At 34.4% G+C, this 26,762-nt stretch overlaps 1 protein-coding gene across 3 annotated transcripts in view; it reads right to left on the bottom strand.

Moving 5' to 3' along the window:
• The window catches only part of PPM1D (protein phosphatase, Mg2+/Mn2+ dependent 1D), a 47,665-nt gene extending 21,233 nt beyond the window's left edge, over positions 1 to 26,432 (bottom strand). The window contains exons 1-3 of one of the 3 annotated variants that reach the window (XM_051994104.1): positions 25,696 to 26,432; positions 20,674 to 20,902; positions 4,837 to 4,961 (exon numbers count right to left, since the gene is read on the bottom strand). In XM_051994104.1, the coding sequence (XP_051850064.1) occupies positions 4,837 to 4,961; positions 20,674 to 20,902; positions 25,696 to 26,164 (823 nt within the window). In that variant the 5' untranslated portion in view covers positions 26,165 to 26,432. The remainder of the gene's footprint in view (positions 1 to 4,836; positions 4,962 to 20,673; positions 20,903 to 25,695) is intronic. The other 2 variants (XM_051994103.1, XM_051994102.1) reach the window with 2 other exon arrangements.
• Positions 26,433 to 26,762: the final 330 nt, after the last annotated feature.

The raw sequence follows: 26,762 nt of genomic DNA, 5'->3' as shown, positions 1-26,762 counted from the left end.
TTCATGTAAAATCAGCTTATTAAAATTCATAATAAAAAGTCATGTATCTCAGATGAAATTTCAAAAACAAAACAAAATGAAGAGGTTGCATTAGATGAACTCTTTCCATCTAATGATAGATTTTTTCCAGCTATAAATCTTTGACCCTTATATTCTAAAGTTGTAATGCTGAAAATTTAATTGAACTTCCATTCAGAAACCACAAGAGGGCAGCTCTGCATAATGTTATGATTTAAAATCATTAATGATCTATTCCTACAAAATTGGACCACAAGGTTTTGCAAAGGTGAATGGTGAACATTATCTTTGCATGTATTTAGAAAAATAAAAGGCTATTTTTAAAAATTAAGAAACAAAATAGCCATCTATTTATTTGGATAGTAGTAAAAAAGTCAAAGTAGATGGCATCAATGTACAACATATATTGCAGCATAAACAGCGCTGAGCTTAAAGTTAGAAAATCCAACTCCAAATCTGTTTTGTCACAGACTGCTGGTAAAGTACTTTTACCTCTGTCCAGCTCAATTCCCCCATCTGTAAAGTGGGATAAAAATACTTGTAAGATATATCTCACAAAATGGTTGTGATAATCAAATGAAATAAAAGGATGTAAAAAGTACTGTCACAACTCTAAAGCACAATATGAATTTGAGCTATTATAGAAGAATTTCATCTTTATATCAGATAATGAAGTCCTGAATTGTAAGTGTACCTTCTCCTCTTTCCCTCCCCTGAAAAAAGAATAAGCTAGAAAAGACAAGTTTTTACAGCACTTCATGTGAAAAGGTTTTGGTAATACTAGGAATTCTAAAATTAACATAAGTATGATTCAGCTCCTAAAAAACTCTAACACAACATTAGGCTACATTATTGGAAACAGACACTTTAGACATCATTACATTGGTTAAAATACATTAGCGATATTAAGCTTCATTCTGGAAACCATACTTTTAAGAAGGATGCTAAAAGACTTGAGTATATTCAGAAGAAGACAAGAAATGCTGAAGAGACTTCAAATTATCTCTAGAAAATGATGGAGGAACTGGACATGTATAACCTGAAGAGAAGGGAAAACATAGTACATTAACTTAAAATATTTAAAAGCTTAACAGCTTTTAAGGATTAGAAAGGATTAGAGTGGTTCCAAGCTACTACAAAGGACAGAAGACCAAAGTATCAGGAAATTAAGGAAGTATATATAGGGAATACAGGCAAGCTCAAATCATACTCCTTTCACCAGGTTTATATGCAATGAGGGGAAGAACTCTTTACAGAAATATCCAGAAATGAATTTATTAGAAAGTGGCTTATGAAGTGGTCTAGTCACTATCCCCAAGAGATATTCAAGCAGAATCAGATTCTAAAAGACAAGAGGTATAACTAAACCATCTCTAGCGACTTTCAAGTCTGACTTAATAGTCTTAGTGTAAATTAAACACTAGAAGTTTCAAATAAAATAATGAGAATACAACAATGACTGAGAAAATAAATTTTACCAAACTTGATTCCTAATCTAATACCTGAAAAACATGATCAGACAAACTTCTTACACTGACAGATTTCATCATGCTCCCTAGGCAATCCCTTCTCCTTGTATTCTCCCTTTCTTTTAAGAGCTTCTTTTTATATGATATCTTTCTCCAAAAGAATTCTTTAAGAGTAGGTACTGTTTTTCTTTTTGCTTCTATTTGTATTCCTAGTGCTTAGGACAGTATCTATCATACATACAGTAAACGGGACTTAATAAATGCATGTTAATTTGACAGATTACAATGCCTACCTCTGTAGGCAAAATTGTTGGAGAATAGGGAAAAAAACACTTAAAAGTCACGAAGTTCCTGGAAATACATCTCATTTTTAACTAACCTGGTATTATATATCATACTCCTTTTATCAGACCTATGTTTAACTCCTTTCCATCTGGACCTGCCAGAGTTTATACTGTAGGAACAAACAATGCTCTAATAAGAATAGAAAATGTAAGTCAATTAAACATTCTTTCTCTTTGTCATGTGATACTGAATTGTCCTTGCTCTGTAGAATACAATTCAATTCCCCTAACATGCTACAAAAATAAAGTAGTAATTTTGCATATCACACATGTACAATCTATATCAAATTGCTTACTTTCTGAAGGGGGGGAGGGAGGGAAGAGGAGAGGAAAAGGGGAAGAATTTGCAACTCAAAATTTAAAAAACTGAATGTTAAAAATTGTTATTACCTGTTATTGAGGAAAAATATAAAAATAAAAAATATATTGTAGTAAGCAATCATGAAAATTCTATGGATTTAATGAGTAGCTGTGTTCAAAAAAGACAAATCCTTTATATGATAGAATGATCTAGAATTAAGTCAATCTTTTTTTATATCTAACAATGAAATAGGCCTCTCTAGACTTATTTATCATCTTCAAAATGTGAATGAAGAGACCAACTTCATAAATTGTTAAGATCCCAGGACGAAATGGTTCCTCCCTTCCCACTCCACCTTAACACAGCATCTGCAAAAACCAGCTCAACAGCTCTCTTCAGTTAGCATATGGACACCAATATATCTTCATATACTAACCACACCCAAGCCATTTATTTGCTCTAACAATCTGTTCTATAAGCAAGCATGCCAGAATTGACATGGTATAACTAGTGTCACAGAAAATTATATGGGTTTTTTCAAGAGAAAATAGAGAACAGTCCATTATGTCTGTTGTAACATCTACTACACATAAGACTTCTCCATTAAAAAAAAATAGAAAAAGAAAAACTAATTTTTTAAGAACTTACAATGTGCTAAGCACTAGGGACACAAACAAACAGAAAAACAGCCCTTGCTCTCTTCTTCACATGTACTTGAACAGAGCTTTGGTTAGCTTAGATATATAAAGTAAAAGTCAGTCTCAAAAAAAAAAAAAAAGAAAGAAAAGAAAAGAAAAAAGACACATATCATTTCGATCTTGGCTAAAGAGAGTTTTCAAGTACATAGCCCCTCTCCAAAAACGATTTTTCTGTCAGTCTTATACAAGTTTAATTTGTTATATAAGTCATTTAAAGAAAAAGGTATTGTGAATACAAGAGCTTAAATTTGCTAACAGTGAAACCAGCTAAGAATACTGTTACTGCCAAGTAATTAGTACTCTCATTTTCTCTTTCTTGAACTTAAGCAGGCCTTAGAAATAATCTTTATATATGAAAGAAGCTATCAGGGCCATAATGAACAGACAGGAGTTTCCAAAAACCTCTTATACACAAGGAAGTAGATAAAAATTTTCATTAGTTCAGTAAGAGGAAAGTGGAACAAAAGCTAACTGAGTTTTTCAAACACTTTTTAAATCCAAGAGACAAAGGAAGAGAAGTTAAAAGTATAGAAGTCCACAAATTGTAAAGTTCTTTATACATACACAGCATTGAGGAAAAAAAATTTACAAAACAATAGAAGCAATAACTTTTTATAGGACAGTAGAACGTATTCTCACCTAGATGAGGATGAGCTAGCTACACTTCAGTTTTAACAACCTTAAAAACAGGACTACACTGGCTTGTCCAAGTAATTCCTTATAAAGCATTTAAGATCTCTGGGAAAAGAGTGTATAAACTTCAAGTTACTCAAGAAAGCATGAAAGAGACTGATTTTGTTTTAATTACCACTCTTTAGTGAAGTCAAGTAAATGTCTGGATTTCTAGAACCATGGATTAAAAAGCTACATGCCAAGGAGAGATCTTCCTTCAGTTGCTACTCTGCCAAGAAACAGAAATCAAATACAGAAACACAAATTCATAACAGAAACAAAATATCATCTCATGGGATAAGAAACAAACAGCTCTAAATCCACAGATCTCATTCTCCCTTAAATGACCTCTGCTAAGATAAAACCAGAACATAATAATCTGTACTTTTACTTCTACTCTGAAAAACAATTTTAATTCCCCCAAAAAGAAGTTTTGCTTCCGACAACTAACTTTCCTATGAAAAAATCTAGATATTATAAAAGCCATGGTGAGGACTAACAATACTCAGGATTCTCAAACTTTTTTTTTTTAAACCAAAAGACAAAGACCAAGACAAGTAAGTTTCAAGAAGTAACTTGTATCAAGTATTTCCAATGAGAAAATGCATTTAATGAATAAACACTATTTATCCATGCCACTCCTTTTTAACACATACACCCATCCCCCATGGTAGGGCAATGAGAAATACTACCAGGACAGAATTATGTATATATAGTTAGATGCATCAGATTTTTTTTTTGTTGTTGTTCAAAAAAAGAAGATTTAATCTGGAGTAAGGGAGGGGAGAAAACAACTCATAAAAAAGTAAGGTAAGACCTATAAAAAGTATTTTCTTTAAAAAGTGGAAGAAAATATATTTAACAGAGCTACAACACCCCTCTTCTCTTTAACCCAGTTAAATATTAGACAGACCTCCTTCACTACCAACAGAAACAAATTTCCATTCATTAAGATGATTAGAAAATTGCCTCATTCATCTCTTGCTGGGAAAGAACCTATCAGAGGAAATCTCTTAATTAACTGAGAAGATAAAATAAGAAATTTAAAGGCTATATGAGGTCCAAATATCTGCTAATGAGACAATGTCTTCTAAAATTGTCAACAAATTTTATGATTTAAAAAACTGAGATGCAAAGTTTTCAGAAATAACCTCTGATGAGATTACTAGAGTACCATGTTAATGCAGGGGTCTTCACTTAATAATGCATTTTTATAAAGAATTTAAAATGTCAAGTTATTCTTTCTAAAACAGGCAATTCTCCTTCATACCTATTAATTGATAGTGAAGCCTACGAGATCCCACCCCACTGGGTGTCTTCTGAGTCTTACATACCAAGTGCTCTTGCAACTGCCAGGAAGGGGATCTGGTCAATGACTGTGCTTCTTCGAACAGGACCATTATGAGTAAGTCGAGGCCGTTTCCAAACAACCCTGTTAACCCCAGATTTGTTGATCACACTAAAAAAAAAGGAAAAAGAAAAAAAGTCAAACAAAAGTACCTGAAATAATATAAATAAGCTGGTTTAACTTTTTTTTTTTTACTAGTTTCACCAGGGCAGTTAATACAAACTTAAGACTGACAATGTCTTCACCAAAATAAATTATTTGAGTACTCATTTCATGTAAAAGTCTAGCCATCATAGCAGACTGAAAAAGAATCCAATTCATATTTTCAAGAGAAATAAAGGACTTCAAGAAAAATTTTAAAATATAAAAATTAAGGTGTAATAGACAAAGACTAAGACATTCAAACTCTATTATGCAGACAGCCAGGAGCCACTGACTGATTCCATGAAAACATAAGAGTAATATGATAAAAATAATACTTTAAGATTAACCTGGGGGCAGCTAGTTGGTACAGTAGATAGAGCACCAGAGCTTTGAAGTTAGGAGGACCTGAATTCAAATCTGGCCTCATACACTTAACACTTCTTCCAAGCAGTGTAACTCTGGGCAAGTCACTTAACCCCAGTTGCCTCAGCAAAAATAAAAATAAGATTAGCCTGCTGATGATATTAAAGGGGCATAAAGGCTGAATATAATAGGAAGCTATATAAGTAGTCCGAAAATAAGGTGAAAAGAATTTGAATGAAGAGTATTGACAACAGGAAAAGAGAAAGGGAAACACTGGAGATATAAGAAATACATATGAGCAAGGGATGTGACAGGTGAGACCGATATTTTGGTCCCAAATAATGGATATTTCCATTAACAGAAAAAATTATATCTAGGGTTATTTCTAAGATAGAAAGATTTCCATTTTAATCATATTGAGTTTGAAATTTTTTTCATTTGGACATCCAAGAGGCATTCTTCATGGATGCATCAATACTGAATATGTGTGTGTGTGTGAGATAAAGAGCAAGAGAGCAGGGTGTGTGTGTGTATGTGTGTGTGTGTGTGTATGTGTGAGAGAGAGAGAGACAGAGACAGAGACAGCAGAGACAGAGAGAGACAGACACGAGACAGAGAAGTTATGTAACCTGTTCAAGAATAGGGTGAAAAAAACTTGAATGAACAGAACTGCCAGAAAAGAGTATTGAAGGCAAAGAGAAAGGGATGTATATGAACTATTATTAAGGAATATATAAAAGGAAGGGATGAAACAGATCAGATTTAGGATAACTCTAATATTTTGATCCTATGTGAGATGACAGATATAGATATATAGGAAGCCACAGACAGATGTTAAATGAAGCCAAGGGATTAAGCGAACAAGAACTCTACATAAGAAGCCAAAGCCTGAACTTAACCACTATCCAAATTTAGAAAGAAAAAAGAAAATTCAAGAAACCAAGGCATAAAGGCATAACCAAGTGAATGCAATATCATGAAAGCCAAGTAAATAGTATGTTTCAAAAAACTGCAGAACTTGAAAGAGATTGAGGACTAAGAAAAGGCAACTAAATGTAATAATTATAAGGTACCTCCACAAATATACTTCTGCAGCTGCAGTACAAAGTTAAAAGCAGCTAAATCATTATTGATTAGAGAAATGCAAATTAGGACAACTCTGAGGTACCACTTCACACCTATTAGATTGGCTGAGATGACAGGAAAAGATGATGATAAATGAGATGTGGGAAAATTGGGACATCAATGCATTGTTGGTAGAGATGTGAAATGATCTAACCATTTTAAAATGAAAGCAATTTGAAAAGCCCAAAGGGCCATCAAACTGTGCATATCCTTTCATTCAGAAGTGTCTCTACGAAGCCTGTATCCCAAAGAGAGGAGGAAAGAGGGAAAAGAGCATACGTGTGCAAAAATGTTCATAGCTGCCCTTTTTGTGCTGGCATGGAATTGGAAACTGACAACTCAATACAATTCTAATAGACCTGGGATGGAAAATACCACTCACATCCGGAAAGAGAACTATGGAGACTGAATATGGGTCGAAGTATAGTATTTTTACCTTTTTTTGTTTTTTTTCCCCTCGTTTTTTTCCCCTTTTTGGTCTGATTTTTCTTGCATAACATGACAAACATGGAAATACATTTAAAAGAAATGCACTCATTTAACCTACATCAGATTACTTTTTCTTTGGGAGGGGAGGAGGTAAGAGAAGGAGGGAGAAAAATATGGAATACAAAATCTTACAAAAGTGTATGTTGAAAACTACCTTTACATGTATATGGACTAATTAACAGCACCACCAAAAACATTAATGTACTTGTTTTTCACTCAGCCTTGTCACATTTGTTGTTTTCCTCCTTTATCTTTTAAAATCTGATGTGTAAAGTATAATATCAGTATTACTTTAATGTGTAATTCTCTAATGATTAGTCATTTGGATTTCACATAATTATTGATAGCCTAGATTTCTTCCTTTTAAAATTGCCTGTTCATCAGACAATTTTCAGATGAAGAAATTGAAATCATTAGTCATATGAAAAAGTGTTCTAAATCACTACTGATCAGAGAAATGCAAATTGAGAAAACTCTGAGATACCACTACACATCTCTCTGACTGGCTAAAATGACAGAAAAAAAAATGAGTGTTGGAAGGGATGTAAAAAAACTGGGACACTAATACATTGTTGGAATTGTGAACGAATCCAACCATTCTGGAGAGCAATTTAGAACTATACCCAAAGGGCTATAAAACTGTGCATACCCTTTGACAGCAGTGTTTTTACTGGGCTTATATCCAAAGAGATCTTAAAAGGAGGAAAAAAGACCTACATATGCAAAAATGTTTGTGACAGCTCTTTTTGTAGTGGCAAGAAATTGGAAACTGAGTGAATGCCCATCAGTTGGAGAACGGCTAAATAAGTTATGGTATATGAATGTTATGGAATATTATTCTTCTACAAGAAATGATCAAGCAGTATGATTTCAGAGAAGTCTGAAGAGACTTACACGAATTTATGCTCAGTGAAGTGAGCAGAATCAGGAGATCATTGTACAATGCAATAAGATTATAAGGATCAATTCTGATGGACTTGGCTCTTTTCAACAATAAGATGATTCAAGACAGATCCAATGATCTTGTGATGAAGAGAATTATCTATACCCAGAGGAAGGAACTGTGTGTGGATCATAACATAGCATTTTCACTTTTTGTTGTTTGCTCACATTTTCTTTTCTTTTTTTTTACCCTTTTTGTACTAATTTTTCTTGCATATTTATCTTTCTGTGCATATCTTACATACCTATCTTGCTGTGCAAGAAAATTGTATAAATACGCATATATTGGATTTAACATACATTTTTACTATGTTTAACACATATTGGATTACTTGCCATTTAGGGGAAAGGGTGAGGGGAAAAGCTGAAATGCAAAGTTTGGCAAGGGTCAATATTAAAAAATTATCCATGTATTTATTTGTTTTGAAAATAAAAAGCTTTAACAAAAGTAAAATAAAATAAAATTGCCTGCTCATGTTCTTAGATCACTTATTTTTTAGAGAATGACTCTTACCCTTATAAATTTTAATCAGTTTTTTATTTAACTTGGATGAGCTTTTCTTTGGAAAATTGACTGCAAAAATATGCCCCAGTACCAAAAGAAATTAATTTTATAAAATCAAAATTATTCATTTTGACTTCTCTGATTGTCTCTATTCTATGTTTAGTTATGAACACTAAACAAATTTTTTAAAGATATGTCCTTCTTTGCTCCTCTAAATTTATTTATGATGTGACTTTCTATAACTATATCATGTATCCATCTTGATATACGATATCATACTGATATTTATCAGATTTCTGCCAAACTGCTTTCCAGTTTTCCCAGAAGTTTTTGTTAAATAAGTCCTTACCACAGTAATTTACCAAAAGATTTGGTAATCCTAACATATGTACCAAACCTATTTCAATGATCAACCTATTTTTAAACAGTATTAAATCGTTTTGATGATTGCTATGAATTTTTTGAAGACAACACAGGAAAAAAACAAGTAATGTACCAATTTAGCTGACAAGAACAAAAGTATAACTTAAAGAGTTAATCCCGACAAGAAAAATGTCTTTTCTATTGAAGCAGGAGAAAATACACTGGTTTAGTTTAAAAACAACTTTATTTAAAAAACAAACAAACAAAACCTCATTTTGCTATATGTCATTTTTTACTTCATTTCTTTGGGGTTCAAATTTCTCATGTTTAAAATGAAAGTGGGACTAAATGATTCCTTAAAAGTCTATAAGGAGTCCAATTATGTTCCTATGGAAGGAAAAAGGGGTAAGGTAAAAGAAGAACAAAAATTTCATGTTAAATGGCTTCAACCCATTTATAAAGGTACTCTGCTAAAAATTAGGAGTAAAATTAAGATAGAGAACAGAAGTCTATGGGGGTTTTTTTTTTGAGAAATGGAAAGTTTTCTATATAGAAATACAAAACTGAGATCTCCTCCAAGTATTGCTTTAAACTTGTCTAACAATCAATTTGAACAAATGACTGTGTTTACAGGGCTAGAACCCAGAATGTCATAATTTCAAAGATAGTCATTTCTCTGCCACTGTTCCTTCCTTCCACTTCAGTTTCCTTATCAACAAAGTGGACTTTGGATCTAGAAGTAATTTAATTAAATTTAATAAAGATTTGTATTAATGTGCCAGGCATTTGGGGAAACTAAAATAAATATGAATTTTAGCACCTTTTTAACACACACACACAACTAATTATACAAGGCATGCAATTATAGGACCAAAGGAGAACTTCAGGCAAACTGCTCTGGGAGAGTCTGAAAAAGAAAAGATCACTTTCAGATTGGTGAAGCAAGAGATCAAATAAAGCTTATTATATAAGGAAGAAAAAGCATAAAAGCTGTCTTGAAAAAGAATTTTGATAGGCAGAGAAGAAATGGAAGTATGGAAGAAGATATGAAAGATTATATAAAGAACAGATGCAAGATAGATAGTAGTAGTGGAGATAAGACTGTACATTAGGATCTTCTATACATACTTGAGTTTTGTGCATATACTCCAAAACAAGTTAGATATACTCCAATGGATATTAAATTAATCCATCACTGAATCAGCAGTCATTCTTGCTTTCAAATACACCAAAACAATAATTGCAAATATTATCTTTCTCCTAGAATCCAAAAATCATAAGTCTGTTGGCTTAGAAATAGCCACTGAAATGCTTATTAAGCATATGAGCTAAGCAATATGAAAGTGCATTCCAAAAAATGCTGATGTTCTTTTTTTTTACACAGTAAATGTTACTTTTATTTTTTTTTAATACTGATGTTCTTGCACCATACTTCTTAAAAAATGCCAAAATGCCAAAGGATGACTTCAGTAAATGCAAGGGACCAAACAAATAGATGCAGGAGACTAAACAAAATTTGGGCCAGTTAACTATTCCTTATTACTTCATTTTTCTAAATTAACTGTTTAACATTGTCAGTTTCACCACACTAGTATCTTTCCTTGATTCTCTCTTCCCATTAATCAATGTAATCAATCAACTACAAAGTACTCCTTACCAACTGATCAAACAGTTGTAACTATCTCCCTAACAAATCTTCTTGCCCATACTCCATCAGAGAAGAAAGGTAAAGGGAAAGAAAAAAGCATTAACTGCCTACTATGTGTCAAGTAATTTATGAAAATTATCTCATTTGATCCTAACAGATACCCTGGGAGGCACATATATTCTCCTCATTTTAGGAAAGTAACTGAGGCAGCCAAATTAACTGATTTGCCTGGGTCACACAGCTAGTAAATGTCTAAAGCCAGATTTGTATTTCAACTCTAGTATTTCCAGACTCCAGTCCCAGCATCCTATCCATTAAGCCACATAGATCTAGGATCTGGATCTGTGATTTCAGAGAGAAGCAAGCAATTTTCCTTTCTAGTGATGCTCAGAAACTCTGCAGTTTATACTTGCCCTAAGTGTCTCAGTCATTCTGTGTCAGAGGAAGCCAGGTCTTCAGAGCCTTAGGTCAGCTATCTATTTTCTATACCAAACCTTCTTAAAGCTTTAAACCCCATATCAGATCTCCTAACTGAACATGGAGGTAGTGAAATTTTTATTTATTATCAGTAAATGTTTGATTTTTATACAATTTTATATACCTGTATCCCAGGATCACATAGAAATTTCTCAGGGGAAAAGGATCAGTCACAAGTGTGTAAGAAGTCCTGCTGCCTCTTCCCCTCAAACTAAGAAAATATTCTTCCCAATGGATAGGTTGACCATATTGTAAAATCTTCATATAAAAAAATCTTCAGCAAAAGTTGAAAATCCAATTAAAATCTTTCTGCCTGGCATTCAAGACTCCCCATAAAATGATGCCAATTCATTCTAGCTTTATATCATTATTCTTTGCAATACAATTGGCACTCCAGGTAAAATATTACTGTGTCATCTGAACACGCATTATTCCATCAGTACCTCTCTGCCTTTGCTTAGACTTGAAATATTTTTCTATTTCCTTCCACTGTTAAAGTCAGAGCCATCTTTTGAAACTAACCCAAATACCACATAAAAAACATTCCTTGATTCTGTTACTTATGGGAAATTCTTCTCTGATGTCATGAGGCACTTTTATAGCTTCCTATTGCATTTACTTTATAATAGTGTATTAAAGCTATCATGTCTTATGCTCTGCTAGACTGTAAGCTTCTAGATGACCACCCAGGACAACCTAAATTTAAATCCCTCCTTGAAGAAGCGGGATAATAACTTTGAAAGCTACAACCTGATCTTACTATACTTAAAAAAAATAAGCAAGTAGTACATTATAGTATTACCACTCAGTATTATTTACTATCTTTTATTCTATTAAATATATGTAAGTGACCATTAAAAAATTCCACCTCATGAACAGAACCCAAGGGAACATTGTACAAAGTAACAAGATTATGTGATCAACTATGATGGATCTGGCTCTTCTCAACAATGCAGTGATTCAGGCAATCCCAATAGACTTGGGAAAGAAAATGCCATCTGCATCCAGAGATAGAAAATTATAGAAAATGTGGCTCAAAGCATAGTATTTTCACCTTTTTTTGTTTTTTCTTTCTCAAGGGTTTTCCTTTTTGGCCTGATTTTTCTTGCACAACATGACAAATATGGAAATATGTTTAAAGAATTGCAGACTTAGACTACATCAGATTATTTTCTGTTTGGGAGAGATAAGGGAAAGAGAAAAATTTGGAACAGTCTTACAAAAATTAATGTTGAAAACTCTTTACAGGTATATTTATAAAATAAACTACTACTAAAATTTAAAAAATTGTTTAAAGTTCACTTCAAATATTTATCAATTATATGATTATGGGCTAGTCACTTAGCCTCTTAAAGTTATAGAACTTTTAATTTCAGTGGCATTTATTTGGGTCAATTTGTAAACTATTACCCAAAAATTTCTGTTAATTTTTTCAAGTAAATAGAAAATGAAGCCTCACTTTTTAAAGGGAAAAAAGAACAACTTTTGGTTTAAAAAGCAATTCATTAACCAAAATTGGAAGGAAAGCAGAAAGCTGGGAAACTATCTTTAAGCAAGTATCTCTTATAAGAGCCTTATTTTTCAATCTATAGAGAACTGACTGAAATATATAAGAATATACGCCATTCCCCAAATGATAAATGGGCAAAGGAGATGAAGAGGTAGTTTTCAGATGAAGAAATCTATTATATTGCACCTATCATATTGGCCAAAGGCACCAAAAAAAGAAAGTGATAAAGAGAAGATATATTGAAAAGAAATAGAAATAACCATAAGGCTTTACAAAATAAATTGGTTTTAATTTCATAAATTTTTTAAACAAAGTTTTAAAACAATCTCAAGAAACATAATTAAATACATTCCCAGGCTCTTACTTATAACTTCCTATTTCTAGCTGATCTTAGATTTCAATTTAGAAAACTAGGCTCCTAAAACTTTTGGGAGGGAAGGGTAGTGGTAGTTTTTTTTTTTTTTTAACTTAAATATAAAATGAGAAAAGAAAAAAATTGCCATGTACACAGCATCCCATAAAAGAAGATTCAATATAAAACCAGTTCTGTTTCAAGAAACTTATATAATAAATACTATACATTGTTTTCAAAGCTTTTCTTTGTTGTTTTGTAGATTTTTTTTGTTCTCTGCTTTACATGTTTTACTTTATTCCCCCCCCTTCGAATTCTATACCTGAGTACATATATACACTTATACACATATATGAAAGGTTCTACTATGTTATTTCTTTCTTTCTATCAACTGTTTTTCTGAAGATGCTATTCATCTTCATTCCAAGTCTTTCCATGTTTTTCTAAATCAACCCACTTTCTAGACTGTAGCAATTCTCCAACCCTATCATATGCTCCCTGAGAGATTATCTATGAAAGATTCCCTCCCCCAAAGCAATTTTCTGCATTCCTTCTGTTCTTGATCACATAGGTTTTATTTGTACAAGATAATTTTAATTTAAGATCATTGTAATTGTCCTTTTTATACTTTAATAATGCTGCTGAATCTATTTCCTTTATCTCTTTTTTCCATGGCTTCTTTAAAGTTCCTCAACTTTTGTTCTTCCAAATAAACTTTGTTAATTTTTTCTAACTCAGCAAATTTTTTTAGTCATTTAATTAGGATGACATTAAGTAAATAGTTTAGGCAAAGGAGTTATTTTCTATAATTATATTCACATCAAGCCATTCTCCAATTGATAAACAGTCAAAGAATATGAACAGACAATTTTCAGATGATGAAATTGAAATTATTTCTACTCATATGAAAGAGTGTTCCAAATCATTATTGATCAGAGAAATGCAAATTAAAACAACTCTGAGATACTGCTACATACCTGCTATCAGATTGGCTAAGATGACAGGAAAAGATAATGATGAATGTTGGAGGGGATGTGGGAAAACTGGGACACTGATGCATTGTTGCTGGAATTGTGAACGGATCCAGCCATTCTGGAGAGCAATCTGGAACTATGCTCAAAAAGTTATCAAACTGTGCATACCCTTTGATCCAGCAGTTTTAATGCTGGGCTTATATCTCAGAGAGATCTTAAAGGAGGGAAAAGGGACCCACATGTGCAAAAATGTTTGTGGCAGCCTTTTTTGTAGTGACAAGAAACTGGAAACTGAGTGGATGCTCATCAATTGGAATTGGCTGAGTAAATTATGGTATATGAATGTTATGGAATATTATTGTTCTGTAAGAAATGACCAGCAGGATGAATACAGAGAGCCTTGGAGAGACTTACATGTACTGATGTTGAGTGAAATGAGCAGAACCAGGAGATCATTATATACTTCAACAACAATACTATATGATGATCAATTCTGATGTAAGTGGCTATCTTCGGCAATGAGAGGATCCAAATTCAGTTCCCATTGATCAGTGATTAACAGAATCAGCTAAACCCAGCGAAAGAACACTGGAAAATGAATGTAGACTGCTTGCATTTTTGTTTTTCTTCCCAGGTTATTTTTACCTTTCTAAATCTGCTTTTTCTTGTGCAACAAGAAAACTGTATAAATATGTACACATATACTGTATTTAATATATACTTTAACATATTTAACATGTATGGGACTACCTGCCATCTAGGGGAGAGGGTGGAGGGAAGGAAAGGAAAAGTTGGAACAGTAATGTTTGCAAGGGTCAATGCTGAAAAATTTCCCATACACGTGTTGTCAATAAAAAGCTTTAATAATAAAAAAAAATAAAATTATATTCGCTTTATTTACCTATAAACTTCAATATCACTTCTATTTAGATTTAAGTATACTTGCATAAAAAGTGTTTTATGTTTATGATCATCATTCCCTATGCCTGTTTTGGCAGATATAGGTTCAAATATTTTATAACATTTAGGTATTTTAAATAGTCTAAAGCAATAATGAGTTAAATTTCTGATACATAATTTAGTTTCTACTTTTCAAAATGATGATAATTGTCCCTGCTTTTTTCCCATAATAAACACTACTCCTGCCCTTTATCTTATACTCTCATTTTTACCTTTCAGGAGAGCAATATACTATTGAATTCAAATTTTTAATCTGCTATCCAACTCTATTTTAAAGTAAATTTGTTCCATTTACATTATAAACTAAAATTACCTGTATATTTTCCTCCTTCCCAATTTTCTTCACTATCTTTCTTCTCACATTTACCCTATTTTTCTACTCATTCTTGCTTTATTGCTGGTACCTTATTCTTTTACTCCTTAATTTACCCATCCTTTTAAGAGTCCCTCTCTTATTCTCTCCTTCCACCCTATCTCCTTGATCTCATTTCTTGTTCTCTCTCCATAATCCTATTTTCAATGAGTGTAAGGTCCCAGCACTATCTGGAGCCCCCCCAGTAGTTTCTTCCGTATCAATTTTTCCTTTTATGTTTCATTTGTATGAAATAATTACTCCTTTTTCTCTCTCCCCAGATTTATATTTTTAGAATCAGCCCAACATACTCAGTTCAACCCACACCTTTCTTTCAAACTACTCAAATGACAATCATAAGAGAATTGCTGATATTTCACACACATATATTTCTTAGTAAGCAGCAAACAATTTGACCTTATTGAGTCCCTTATAATGGGTCGGTCTTTAATGTTTACTTTATATTTCTCCTGGATCTTATATGTCAAATTTTACATTAAGTTCTAGAGTTTTTGTCACAAAAAACCAAAAGTCTTCGAACTCATTAAATATCTATTTTTAAAATTCAGGATTATACTTAACTTTGCTGGGTAGGTTACCCTCAGTTTTAAGCTCAACTCTTGCTAAATGAAAAATGATATATTCCAAGACCAAAAGTCCTTCAAATGTAGTAGCTGCTGAGTCCTATGTAATCCTTATTGTAGCTTAATGATATTTAAATTGTTTTTTTCTTTTTTCTTCTAATATTTTCTCCTTAAAAATGGAGGTTGGAAACTTGGCCAAGCTATCCCTGTACATTTTCCTCCTAGAATCTTTTTCAGGTGCCGATTGGTGGATTTTTTTCTTATTAATGTTTTGCCTTCTTGTACTAGAACATCAAGGCAATTTTCCTTAATAATTTCTTAAAATATACTGTAACTTTCAGGTAATCTATTATTATATTATTTCTCCTTGATCTATTCTCCAGAACAATTGTTCTTCTGATGAAATGTTTCACTTTGTCTTTTATTTTTTTCATTCTGTTGATTTTACTTTATGATTTCTTGGTGTCTTAGAATATCATTAGCTTCCCTTTGTTCAATTCTAATTGTCTAAGTATTATTTTCTTAAGTTTTTGATTTTATTTCTAGCTAGTTGACTTTCTTTTCATAATTTTCTTTTTTTAATAACATTTTATTTTTACAATTACATGTAAAGATAGTTTTCAACATTCATTTTTCTAAGATTTTGAGTTCCAAATTTTTTCTCCCTCTCTCCTTTACCTTATCCTCCCCTCCCCTATCCAAAACAGTAAGCAATCTGATCTAGGTTATTACATATATAATCATTTTTAAAACATGACCTTTGTCGTGTTGTTTAAGAAAAATCAGAACAAAAAGGGAAAAAAAAACATGAGAGAAAAAGTTTAAAAAAAAAAAAGTGAAAATAGTATGCTTCAATCCACAAAACCATATAGGGTTGGTTACCCTCTGGATGCAGAGGGCATTTTCCTTCCGAAATCTATTGAAATAGCTTGGACAACTGTATTATCAAGGAAAGCTAAGTCTGTCAAAGTTGATGATATGATCTTGCTGTTACTATACAATATTGTCCTGGTTCTGCTCACTTCAGAAAGTTATTTTTTTCTTTTTTAAAATTAGTTCATTTTTGGATGTGGCTCTCTTCAACAATGAGATGATTCAAACCAATTCCAATTGTTCACTGATGAAGAGAGCCATCTACACTCAGAGAAAGGATTGTGGGAACGGAGTATGGATCACAACATAACATTTTCTCTCTTTCTGTTTTTGTTTGCTTGCATTTTGTTTTCTTTCTCAGATTTTTTTTCCTCTTGATCCAATTTTTCTGGTGCTGCAAGATAACAGTATAACTATGTATACATATATTGGATTTAACACATATTTTAACATATTTAACATGTATTAGAGTACTTGCCATCTAGAAGAGACAGTGGGAGAAAAGGAGGGGAAAATTTGGAGCAAAAGGTTTTGCAAGGGTCACTGTTGAAAAATTACCCATGAATATGTTTTATAAATAAAAAGCTTTAATAAAAAAAAATTAGTTCATTTTTTCATTATTTTCTTGGATTGCTCTTATTTTTTCCCCCTAATTTTCCCTCAATCTTTCATTTGATTTTTAAAGTCCTTTTTAAATTCTTCCAAGAAGTGCTTGGAACCATTTGATATTTCTCATTGAAAATGGAGTAAGTTTTTTAGCTCCATTATCTTCCTCTGAATATAAACTCAGATTTTTTCTCTCTCCATAGTAACCATCAATGGTTGTATTCTCTCTCCTTTGTTTGTTCATTTTTACTTGTTTTGTTTTGTCATTAGCAGCTATCAGTATAATCAAGTTGTAGTTCTGAGGTATAGGGAATAATGTTCCATGTCTCAAATCCTTCTATACTATTATTTTCTGAGGTCTGTCTCCCAAGGCTCTCCTCTCTACTTCTAAACCACAATTAGGACCATCAGCCACAATGTCCTAACAAATGATCTTACTCCCTTTCAGTCCCTCTGGTAGCTATAAACTACAGCTGTCCTCTCTGCCCCAGAACTGAAACCAGGGATTCTGCTCTCCTACAAGTGCCCACAACCTGCTCCTAGCTACTGAACTCAACAGGTTCAGTTGCTAGTGAAACTAGCTGTCACAGATCCCTTTGGCATTTTGGTAAAGCCGACAAAGCCTCAGTAATATTGTTTTAAAATGCATAATGGATTACAAAGGAAACCAATTATATATCATATTTATATTTGACAATATTGACATCAATATATTTTGTAAAAAAAAAAAAAAAAAAAAAAAAAAAAAAGGTTATGGAGGATCCTGGGAACATGGTAGAATAGGTCAGAAAACTTTTTTTCTCTGCTCCTTCTCCCTGCAACAATAGCCCCTAATGTGCCTGGTCAGTACAGCTGTGCTTGGCATTCCTCAAAATTGGAAGATTCTTCAGTCTTAACTTTGCACAGCCTGCCTCACTTGAACCTGATTCTCTTGCAAGTCATGATATCACCTTCCCAATAAACTACACACACACTCAGTTGTCAAATCCTTATACAATCTGCTATATGAAAATTTCTAAGTCTAGCTCTCAACCCAAATGCTCCCAGAGCTTATTGTTTGGTGATGCTACAAAGTTGAATTGCAAGTGTTTTGCACTTCACTCAGACCAAACCTCTACCCCAAGAGAGTCTTTCTTTGGGTCTTCTCAAATTGTTTTAAGAGGGTGATTGCTTTATTCTATGTTTATTTCTGCTGCTCTAAAGCAAATTTTTTAAAATATCTTTTTTGTAGAGAAAAATTGGATAACTGAAAGTTTTCTGACCTACTCCACCATGTTCCCAGGATCCTCCATAACCTTATTTTACAAAATATAATGATGTCAATATAGTCAAATATAAAAATGATATATAATTGATTTCCTTTGTAATCCATTATGCATTTTAAAACAATATTACTGAGGCTTCGTAGGCTTTACCAAAATGCCAAAGGGATCTGTGACAGCAAAATTTAAAAGCCTTTGGTTTAAACTATGAAAAAAATATCATAAAATTAATTTAAGTTTCTAGTCTCAAAAGTAACTACTACAGAAAGAGAAGAAAAGGAAAGCAATAACAGAATAATAGGCAGGAAAGAGAAAAAATATATCTGAAGATTTTGGCTCAACCCTCCTTTCAACCTCAAACTGCTTTATTCTGGAATCCCAATCTCTAAGGCTACCATGAAGCCTTTAACAAGGACTTGAGGAAGCAATTTTTGACTAAAAAACTTTCGGGTTAGTATTATTATTTACTAGTCTACTGCAATGCTAATGGTAGAAAGGAAAGGAGACATCAGTTTTTAAGGCAAATAAAAAAGGAAAATGGAAAAATAAAAGCATTATAATTTTAAGTCAAAGAGAAGTGATAAAAGTAAAAACCTGGCAAGATATCAAAGTACAAGATGTCATCCAAAGGGCATTCAAGGATAAAAATGAAGACAAAAAAATTATGAAAAGAAAAAAATATATACAAAAAAAAGTGGAACCATCATACTAGGGACTCTGATATCATACACCAGGAGGACTATACAGCAGGAAGAAGAAATGACACTTATAAGAAAAAACATATGAAAAAATAAGATGGACTAGACTAAATCTAAAAATAGAAAGAAAAAAAAAACCCCACAACACACCAGAGGCATGATAGCCAAAGTTTAAAAAAAAAAATTGTTGGATCTTAAGGAGGGGAAAAAAAAAAGACCAATGAATATCCAAAAATTATAAACTTACCTATTTTACCAAGTATATAAAATCTTTAAGAGAGTGATCCATTTATACACACACACACACACACACACACACACACACACACACACACGGGCACATTGAGTGAGGCTCTTAGTATAGAACAAGGCAAGCTTTCCATAATTTCCCTATCCTGCAACTGACTGAAATGTGTTGAAAACATTAAGGTATAATGCACATATTTTCTGCTGATTTCAAACACAGACACCTATGTTAGAACCGAATGTCACTTTATATATCCTTTTATAATAAAATGTTTCCCTTCATATATCATCTTTCAGGATGCCTTAAAAAATGTAATAGAAATAACATCATTCAGTGATCTTCATCAAGACATAAAAGTTATTCTCTATAAAGGTTTTTGACTCTAATAAAATAGAGTCCAATTTGAGGAGGGCTTCCCTATGGATGGTAAGCTCTTCCAGAAGCTGACTGTATCATATCTATAATCACTCAATTTGGCCTATTTATATAAAACAGTTTAAAGTCAAGACATAAGGCAGGTTAAGTGAATGAAAAAATCAACAGCCCAGCATTTGAATGGACACCCTAGAGAGTTTTGTACAGTGGCATATGTGAGAAAGTAAGCTCAAAGTAAAAAAAAAAAAAAAAAATGGACTGCTTTTAGGAGATTTAAGAGCATAAACTTCCCAAGAAAGCAAAAGCTCATTTTTCCAATACTACCATATTCTAAGTGATAGCAAGGTACACAACACTATGGCCTCTGAAAAACTAAATATAATTATCACAGAGGGCAATAGAGAGACACATGATGTGACTAGGATGCAATATATAAGCAGACACTGCAAAGAAAAGGAATAAAATATCTCAAGGGATTATATTAACACAAAAAGATGGACTGATCATGTGGCAAGAGGGAATCACAGACAACCAAAGAATTCCTCTGATAACAATAATAATAATTTATATCTAATATTTAAAAGGCATTTAATATATGCTTCAAACTGTGCTAATTATTTACAACTGTTATCTCATGTAATCCTCACACCAACCCTGGAAGGTTTCCTCATTTTATAGATGAGAAAACTAAAGTAAACAGTTAAATGATGTGCCCAGGGTCACACAGCTAATAAGTATCTGAAGCCAGATTTAAATACAGGTCCTCCTGCTTCCAGACCCGGCACTATATCCCACACACCACAATGTGGAGAAGACAGTGAGGAATGTTTCTAATTTGGGTAAAAGAATAATGCACCAAGGATTTTGATATACACACACACATCCTTAATACAAGCTAAAGCAATAAAAAACTCCTTATTATAAGAAAAGAAAGAAAAAGAAAAAGAAAAAGAAAAAACAAAATAATACACTACCTCCCACCAAGTCCTTCAATCCTTTCTCTTTCTTTAGGAAGTTCAGGTTTGTGGTCCTGGGTCACTTCCACAGCTCTGACAAAATCATCTTTTGGATTATCCTGAACTCCGAGGACCACCCCTGAGTCTCCCACATGAGCTACATACATCTTTGTGCCTCGGATGATAACCACACTTGCAGTTGTGCCCGATGTGCTGGGGAGGCCGGTCATAGTTTTAGGCCATTCTGCTGTAATGAGAAATGACATGTTAAGTTTTATTCTTGTATATTTCAACACAAACTTAACCAAAAATATTAGAAGAAATTACTGTAAAATTTACTACCACTAAAATATAATCACAAAAGATATTAACTTCCACAAAGCAAAGAAATTTAAGGAAACGTCAAATGTATTCAAATAATATGCTAATAACTGTTAATACTGATCATATGAGTTAAATATCAAAATTGGTTATCTGGTACAATCCTCTAATGTTTCTACCTCAAAATAAAACCTCTCAATTTTATTTCTATTCTGAAAAAATCTTTTGGTTTTATATTTTTATATTTAGAGGGTAGTATGTGTTAAAATGCTTATTTCTGATAGCTGAACAGATCATTTATTGTTTCCTATTTAATGTTTTCTTTAGAGGAAGTTGATTTATTAAACATCTAAAACATCTATGAGCCAGAAACTTAAAAACAAAGGAAAAATCATCAAAGTCAAGAAATGAACCATAAATTCAAAATGCCACAGTACAATACCAAATACAGAATCTTAACTATTTTAAAGTCCCACAGAGAATTAAAGGAACCTAAATGTTAATAATGTATTGAATGGATAAAGTTGGACCTATTAATAAAATAAGTAAAAAAAAGATTTCAACCAGTTTATAAGTTGATTACAGAATGTGAGAGAAAAAAAATGACAGTTTTTCTTTTAAAATCATATTCATACCAACTCCCTGAAAAGAGACATAAGATATTTCCTTGGAATGTTAGATCTAACAAATTAATAAAAATCCTGAGAAATACTAATAATACTACATTTTTATAAATACTGCCCAACAGAGACAAGTCTGCCTTTCATTTTTGTCTCTCTTTGTCCTACATAGAATTTATTTATCACTAAGAGCTATAGATGTTCAACTAAAATCACAACAGACACATATAACAAATAAATTTAAAGATTTAAAGCTAAGGATTCTAACATGCTCCTACAAAAAGACACTGAAAGTAGCTTCTTTGTTAGATCCAACTTATTTATATTTTTTAAAATATAATCAAATAAAAATAGTGTGAAAAAGCATTCTCACAATGCTTAAAATATCATCAAAGAAGTATAATTCAAGGGGTAAATTATAGGTTAGGCAGCAGATAAATGAATCATACATACCAGGGTATACCAAGTTCTCCTTCATACTAAAGCCTATTAAGCCTTGACAGTATGACCTTAATTTGAGTATCTGCTCTGTCACTAGCTTTGTGATCTTCAACAAATCATTTTAACTTCTTTGGGTTCTCAGTTCCCTTGCCTATAAAATGAATTAAAGGAAGTACTGAATTAGATTAACTCTTAAGATTCCTTCCAGCTTTGAGTCTGAGGTCAAAAAAATGAGATTTCTTCTCCTTATCACTTTTATTATGCTCCTACATTAGGTCTGCCAATTGGTATTATAATATTAATTATTAATAAAACTTTTCTTAACTAAAATATACTATTTGAAATAAAAGTCATAAAGACAAAGTTGGACTTTACTCTCTTCCATTTCCCACCCTACCTCATCCCTGTATTTTTTTAAAAAGTAGACTTAACAAGAGGGTGAAAAAGCACTAGATTTTTTTTTTTTTTTTTTGGAAGAGTGGGGAATTGGAATTAAATGACTAGTCTGGAGACCAGTAAGTGTCTGAAATCAAATTTGAACTCAGATCCTCCTGATTTCAGGGCTGGTGCAATATTCATTGTACCACCTAGCTGTACCTAGATCTTTCTAAATTTCAGATAAAACATACTATAAGAAAGCAGAGAATTAAGAAATCATGTTCATTTAAGCAGAGAACTAAATTAATGAAGCAATAACAGATTTCTAAGATATGGGCAAGAAATGGTTAATAAGCTTATTAGTAAGCAATCGAAAGAAAAATTATATATTTGTATTTAGTGATAATATATAATAATAAACCCCATAAAATCTATTCTATCAACCTAAAAATAAAGTCATTTTCCTTTTCTTTTGAATAAACTTATTTTTTCTTTCATCAACAGGAAGAATAAATTTTATAATTAGTTACAATAAATAAATTTTATAATTAGTTACATAAATCATGAAGGTCTCAGAAACTGGACAAATCTCTTGTCCACAAGAGAACAACGGGAACACGGGATACACTAGAAGAGTTGTACACCAAGAAAACTGTTGATAAAATTTATCTGTAACAACATTATTTGTAATTTTAAAATTGGGAACAAATTGTATGCCCAGTAACTAAAGAAATAGTCTTATGTTGTAAAAATAACAAAAGTATCACTGTACCTTGCAGAACAAATACTGATATAATCTGAAGGATCAAAATAGAAACAAACGATTACTACAATTATGTAAATAATAAATTTAAATGGCAACAAAACTCTAATCAAAAATAGTAGTAAACACTGATATTAACTCAGAAAACATACCATTCTTCTCTAACAAACAGAAGCCTAATAAGAATGCATTGTACTATTTGTCCAAATCACATACAACTACCTGCTATTTTACTTAAAACTATTCTCACAACCTTATTCTAATGAAAGATTCCATGGAATTTGTATGATAGCTAGAAACTAATTTATTAAATGTTCTCTATCAAGAAATTAACCAGAAGGATTCTTCTATTATGTGCTAAATATACCTCTTTTAGTCACAAGCCTTCCATTAAGAATTTTCAAAAACACGACCATTTACGTTAATGAGACTTACTTTATCCAAGGTTGTGCTATAAAACATATTTTGCCCTATTTGTCCTCAAAAAAATTGTCTAGAAGGGCAGCTAGATGGGGCAGGGGATAGGGTGACAGATGTGAAGTCAGGAGGACCTCAGTTCAAATCCAGCATCAGACACTTAATACTTCCTAACTGAGTGACCCTGGAGAAGTCATTTAACCCCAACTGCCTCAGCAAAAAAAAAGGAGGGGTCTAGAAACACATTTATAAACAAAGTACTGCTCCATGATTTATAAAAATAACAGCAATAGTGTTTCTAAGAAAATTAGTTGAGTCAATAATAAGGTTCTCTTTGCTAGGAGAATGTTTTTATTTAAATACTAAACTTGCCATGATTACACTTACAACAAAGTGCTTTAAAAGTATATACAGAAATACTTAATACTGTCTTGAGTCTCACCTCCTCAACCTTGTTACAACCGTTTGTAGTCATTACTATAGAGGAAAGCTACAACTCTTGTGGTATACTTCTAGAATCTACTGTCCTGCTTTCAATTCTTTTCTTCACACTCAAAAGCAAAACAAATGCATAATGGGACCTCTGGGATTGGTTGGGAAATAGTTCCAGTATTGGAACAGCTTGACTGGCTGATCCGTGCCTCAATCACACAACTCTGGGCAGAAAGCCAGGCCGATAGAAGACTGATTTTGGGAGGAGTGTCATTCACAGGCACAACTTGCTATACCAACGTTTTAAAATATATATCACTTTTGGCTAATTAAATATAATTCTAGAAATATTAAAAAGCTCTGAAAAGCACAAACTAACACATTTCTTTATAGTACATCGAGTTAAGACATGCGCACTAACTAATAAGTTAAATTCTTCTGACTTTACATTTTTAATTTGTTTGGCAACTTTCCACATATATATATGGAAAACTCCTTCCCCTCCCTCGCCACCCTCATCCTAGGTCACAGCCTATAAAAGAGATGTCAAAGGTTCACTGGGTGAGTCTATTGCAACACAGCTACTGTCAAGAGGCAAAATTTGAACGTAGGTCTCCTACACTAAGTCCAGACCTCTACTCACCAAGTCTCCTGGCCCACTTCCTCCATTACCGAACCGGCTCCACAAAGTATCCTCAACTATATGCTCCTTTTGCCTGAAGCTATCCCTTGTACTCCAAAACCAAAATTATGCAAGCATTTCCTTAAAAGACCTAATCAAATATACAGTCATTACTCAATTTATCTAGGCTGTTGTTCTTAAAACTAAAGGAATTCTGGGGAGCAACTGGTAATAGGATGTTCAAAACATTCTGTAGTCCTTTAACACAGAATGGCCTCATATTCTCCTCTTTAAGCATTGGAGATGTTTAACCTAGAAGGACTTTATAGAGAATGTTATAAAAGCATATTTTCCAGAGGCTGAAAGAATGTCACATCAAAGAAGTTAGACTCGTTCTGTCTGGGTCTCAAGGGATAGAATTAGAAGGTAAATTAAAACGAATCTAAGCTGCAAAGTGACAAAAATTCCAGGAACGGGAAAACTTCCTAACACTCGGAACTGCCATTCAAAAGCCGAGGGGACTCTTCCAAAAAGACCTGCTGGAAAGCTAGACGAGCAGCCTGCGGGGGAAATTCTTTTTCTGACATGAATTAGGTCTAGAGGGCTTCTGAGGTTCCAACTCTGTGATGAGCGAGCACCCCATTCCACGATTCTGAAGCCTACTCTTCCTATGCCCCTCCATTCCCGAATGTCAAGAACACAAACACCGTGTGGACTAGGGGCGGAAGACCGCGGCGCAAAGGGAAGGATGGGGACACATTCAAAAGGAACATGTCCCCACCAGGGGCTAGAGGAGGGAGGGGGAAGCGGGAAGAGAAGGCGGGATGATCGGGTCGCTACTTCTTTCCACCAAAACTTGGTGCCCGGTTTTAAACGCTCTGCAGCTACTTGGGGAAGCTCAGGATCGTTGGGGGATGGGACAGACGCAGTGCCCGGGAGTCCTGGAAGAGTCGCGGTACAGACAGAGAGGAAACAGGCTGCAGCAGGGAAGGCGGGAAGGCAGCCCGCGCGGGATGGCGGCCGCGATCACGGTCACGGTCACTCACCCAGTTTCTTCCACATGGCCAGATGACAGGCAAGGAAGCCCTTACGGATGGCGGCGCACACTTCGGCCGGCTCTGTCGAACCAAATCCTTTCTGCTTCTTGATGAAGCCCCACAGGTGCTCCCGGGCGAACTGGGCTGCCTCCCGCCCGCCGTGACCATCGCACACGGCGAAGAAGGCCACCGAGGAGCGGCGGCGACGCCGCAGATAGCCGCGGCCCGCGGCCGGCGATGAGGCCCCGGCGCCGCCCGCAGGCTCGCGAGGTCCTTCCCGGGCCGCCGCCGCAGCTGCCGAGTGGCCCTCGCCCCCGGGGCCCGTCTCGTCCCCGGGGAGCAGCAGCGGCGACCCCAGTGAGAGCTCGTCCTCGGCTGGCGGCTCCGGCTCCACCACGATCTGAGTCACGTCCTCCATGTACTTCCTCCCACCCTGGTCGGAGAAGACGCTCACGCCGAGCGAATAGAGTCCCGCCATGGCCGGATGGCCAGGACCCTCCCGGCCCCACACAGCCCGCCCGCCGAGCCCGGCCGCGCGAGGTCCAGGCTGCGCGCTCGCCGGCCGCCAACTATTGTTTATCTTCGACGACGGCGAGCTGGGGGAGGGGAGAGAGCGGAGAGGAGGAGGCGGGGGAGGGGGCGGGCCCGAGCAGGGCTGGGGAGGAAGAGGGGGGGGGCAGGGCACGCGGGGTCGGGACTTGTCCGCGAGAGCTGAACGTTGTGCTGAGGTAACAACGATCCCCTGGCGCGTCTCCGCGCCCGCGCCTGCGCAACGCCCTTCTGTCTACCTCGCCCCGCCCTCCCCACCCTACTTACTCATATCCGTCATTCCCCTTCGTTGTCGTCACTCTCCACTCTAGGTCTCTTCCTCGATTTTGGACCAATCCCAAACCAAGGCAGGGCCATCCGTCCCCTCCCCCAAACCTACTCCCACATTCTTCCCCTCCCCCATCGGCTTCTTCTCTTGGGTTTCCCTTGAAGTTCTCGCGAGATTGTTTGCTCTCCCTTCCCCCACCTTGCAGCTTTTCCCTGTAGTACCAGGCTCGCGTCCCTAAAGACGGTCCTGTACTTGTGTT

This window comes from Antechinus flavipes, chromosome 4, assembly GCF_016432865.1.
Source record: "Antechinus flavipes isolate AdamAnt ecotype Samford, QLD, Australia chromosome 4, AdamAnt_v2, whole genome shotgun sequence".
NCBI lineage: Eukaryota > Metazoa > Chordata > Mammalia > Dasyuromorphia > Dasyuridae > Antechinus > Antechinus flavipes.
The sequence above is the reverse complement of the archived record's forward strand: the minus strand, read 5'-3'. Positions and strand labels throughout refer to the sequence as shown.